Below are 3,614 nucleotides of genomic sequence, written 5' to 3'. Positions count from 1 at the left end.
TAAACTGCAAAGCAACAGTAACTTCTCACTTCTCTAGTTTTCTTTTCTTCAGTCTACTTTCTGTCTTGAGTTGCTATGGGTTTGTACTTCACTTAATACATTTATAACCTCCAAATATCTTAAAGTAAAATATCTTCATATGTACTTACGATTTTTCTTTTTGTATTTTCAGCAAATATCGTGGCTTCTATCAACATCCCCGAGAAATCGGTGGAGGGAATGTTCCCGAACAGATGTCAGCCTCAGCAGAGTGGCGGGAATGTTACCCATACCATCTCCTACCGAGGGACATTGGTAACCTCAACACCATTGGTAACAACATCATCTCAAAGTGATACAGCACCACCAAGTTTTGCTTCAATTCTATCACCAATGTCACCATTATTTACTATACTGTCTCAAGCTACACAGTTCCAAAGTAATGTACCACAGACCTTCCCTTCAACCACATCTGCTGATTCCTTATTTCCTGGAACAACTTCTTCTGGACTAACATCCTGTTCCACATCCTTTCCTTCTACTACCACCTTATCTACTAGTGATATCAGTGAAATATGTCCAACTTCCATGGCCATGTTCAAATCTCCATCACCATCACCTGTACAGAAAGGACATCAACAATCACAAGACGAATTGTCATTTAGTGAACAAATTGATAATTATACAGCTGAATTTGGATCTCCATTAACACCACAGTCCAGTCAGTCTACGCCTGAACCACCAATGCCGCCAATATCAGGATCTATGTCACCTGTTGATGATAGTATTAGCTATTCATCACCACCACCTCCCCCCTATTCCCAGGCAATGCCATTAGGAGTAGACATAGACTTGACAAATTTGGCCATGAAACAGCCACAAACGTTTAGTAGTTGCGCTCAACAACAGCAGCAACAACAACAACCACAATCTGCTGAAAATATAGGAATGTTAAACTTTTCCCAGGGATCACTTCAGGACACTGTGTTACAAATGCAAATTTCAGACTTTAATAAAACACAAAACATTAGTGCGGACTTAAAGTGGTCTGTTTCTTCAAATCCAGCTTCTCAGACCCAGTTACCCGACTTTACTGCTCTAGTTTCACAGCCTAGCGGACAAATTCCTATGCAGGCATTTAATATCAAAACGGAACCAGACACTGACAGTTATGGTGATAGATTTTATGCTCCAACTACTGTACCTATGGACTTCGCTTCAACATCGGCGATAGCTACGAAATCCGAAATTCCGCAATTATCCCAAACTTATCAACAGAGTGCATTAAAATTTTTCCCTGTAAAACAACGGAAGTATCCAAATAGACCAAGTAAAACTCCACCTCACGAGAGACCTTATGCTTGTCCTGTAGACAATTGTGATAGAAGATTTTCTAGAAGTGACGAACTTACCCGCCATATTCGTATTCATACTGGACAAAAACCTTTTCAATGTAAAGTTTGTTTACGTGCATTCAGTAGAAGTGATCATTTAACTACTCATGTTCGTACACATACTGGGGAGAAGCCATTCTCTTGTGATATATGTGGTCGCAAATTCGCTCGTAGTGACGAAAAGAAACGCCATGCTAAAGTGCATATGAAACAGCGTATCAAAAAGGAAGCCAAGATGATTGCATCTACAGCAACAGCCACCTCAGCAACAACCCAAGCTGCCTCAACATCAGGTGCTATAAGTGACTCTATGATTGATACTGCTAATATTCTTGGATGTGTTCCTTGTTCGCTTCCAATGGTAGTCACTACATCATCATTAATGTAAACATTCTGGTGCTTTAAATACAAATACATCAGATCATGTATGTAGTACTCTAAAGAGTTTGACTTTTAACTACACAATTCAATGTGGCTTTATTTGTAAGCCCAATGTCCTTTAAATTGTTCCAGTGAATATTGTTGTATTACTGATATTCTACCAATGTTGTTATTAATGCTGTTTCAAAATTAGATATCAAATGTTATGTTCATTGTTCATTTTCTTTGATGCTTTTTAATTATTTGGCAGCATCTTAGATATTTTATTTGTTGTTATAAGTTAAAATGTCTAAAAATATTTCCTTTTTATCATTTTCATATAATCATTAGTTCATTTTCACTTTATATCCGAAAAGAGTAAAAACTACATCTAACATTGTCATCATAGTAATCAAAATCTGTTATATGTAAACCCGGTTATCTGCGTTGTGAACGTTAAATCTTGTTTTATGCTATTGTTAATTATTGTATGTATATAAAATATATTGTTCTGTATATTTCGCAATGTTTTAAATGCGCGGGTATGTGATAAACGCCTTGTAATTCTGAAAATAGATTTATCTATATATTTACACTTTAAATGTTATTTCTTTTCTTCATTGTTATGACACTTTAATATGATAATGTTCTTATCATATCTATTATTATTCATTATTGTACATGAATTCAAAGCCTTTCTTTAACTATTCTTGCTGGATGAGAATGTCGTATGGCATAATGCCAATACATGACTTTGAAGACAATAAAAGATCTTTAAGTTTAAATTTATTATTTTATATTATCCCTCATTAAAACACAATCCATATGACTCGGCAATAAATGATTCCTGAGATGCCTCTAAACGAATTTTCCGAGTTCACAAAAACCTTAAAGATTGCATGGTCAACAGATCCCGGGGTAGTATAGTATCAACAACAAAATATTCGTCGGTCTGATAGATTTCAGTTCAGAATATTTCGTTTTATACGCTCATTGAGGTCTAGATGTTTCGTTTAGTATCTCTTTTGAAGAATCTCATGGCTGGCATGTATAGTATCTGCGGAAAAATCGAAACATCTATAGCTCTGCATTTTGAACTGATTGCGAAAATATGGACGAAAATTCCACCCTTTTGCAGCTACATTCGCCATTGGACATGGGATCAAACAAAATATTGTGGTATATCAGAGCCATAAGGCTTTTATTTGCATCATTCCAACTTCTCGTCATATGTATCATATCGACAATCTTCGGCAGTTTCCGCAAAGCTGATTCTGTTACAGGACTTTCACGGTAGTCTGTGGTTCCTATAACCTGTAAATGAAAGTTGGTGAAATACATTAAATCGATTAGGTGAAAATCTATATTTAATTTGTAAATAAGTAAGTAACTAAGAAATGGTAAGTTGGAAAGAAGTATTTAGTTCGTAAGTTGGTAAGATATATCTAAATGGTAAGTTGGTAAGATATACGTAAATGTTAAATAGGTCAGATAAATTAGAATGGTAAGCAGCTAAGATATACTTAGATGGTAAGTCAGCAATAGTTATTTAGATAGTAAGTTGGCCATCCTAATGAATGGTAAGTTAGTAAGACATATTTAATTAGTAGGCTACATAGATCCAATATATCAAATGATAATCTGGTAATATGTACTTAATTTACAAATAGGCAGGATATATTTAAATGGTAAGTTGGTAAGATGTACTCAAATGGTCAATTGACTAGATATATTAATATATAAGTTAAACAGGTAAAATATATTTGAATGGTAAGTTGGTAAGATATATTTCATTGGTAAATTTGTAAGATATATTTGAATAGTAATTCGTAATATATGTATAAATATAAGTTGTTAAGGTATAGTATTTGAATGGTAAAT

The 3,614-nt window shown here is 34.5% G+C and overlaps 1 protein-coding gene across 1 annotated transcript; it reads left to right on the top strand.

Annotated features, from left to right (window-relative positions):
• Positions 1-1,326: 1,326 nt before the first annotated feature.
• On the top strand, positions 1,327-1,587 carry LOTGIDRAFT_89896 (hypothetical protein; the record flags this gene model as incomplete). Its single annotated transcript, XM_009055907.1, has 1 exon — positions 1,327-1,587. A coding segment is annotated over one exon (261 nt), but the record flags the coding sequence as incomplete, so codon positions are not given.
• Between the last annotated feature and the right edge of the window lie 2,027 nt (positions 1,588-3,614).

This window comes from Lottia gigantea (genome assembly GCF_000327385.1).
Source record: "Lottia gigantea unplaced genomic scaffold LOTGIsca_26, whole genome shotgun sequence".
Taxonomy (NCBI): Eukaryota; Metazoa; Mollusca; class Gastropoda; family Lottiidae; genus Lottia; species Lottia gigantea.
Note: the sequence above shows the minus strand (reverse complement) of the source record. Positions and strands in the feature narration are given on the sequence as shown.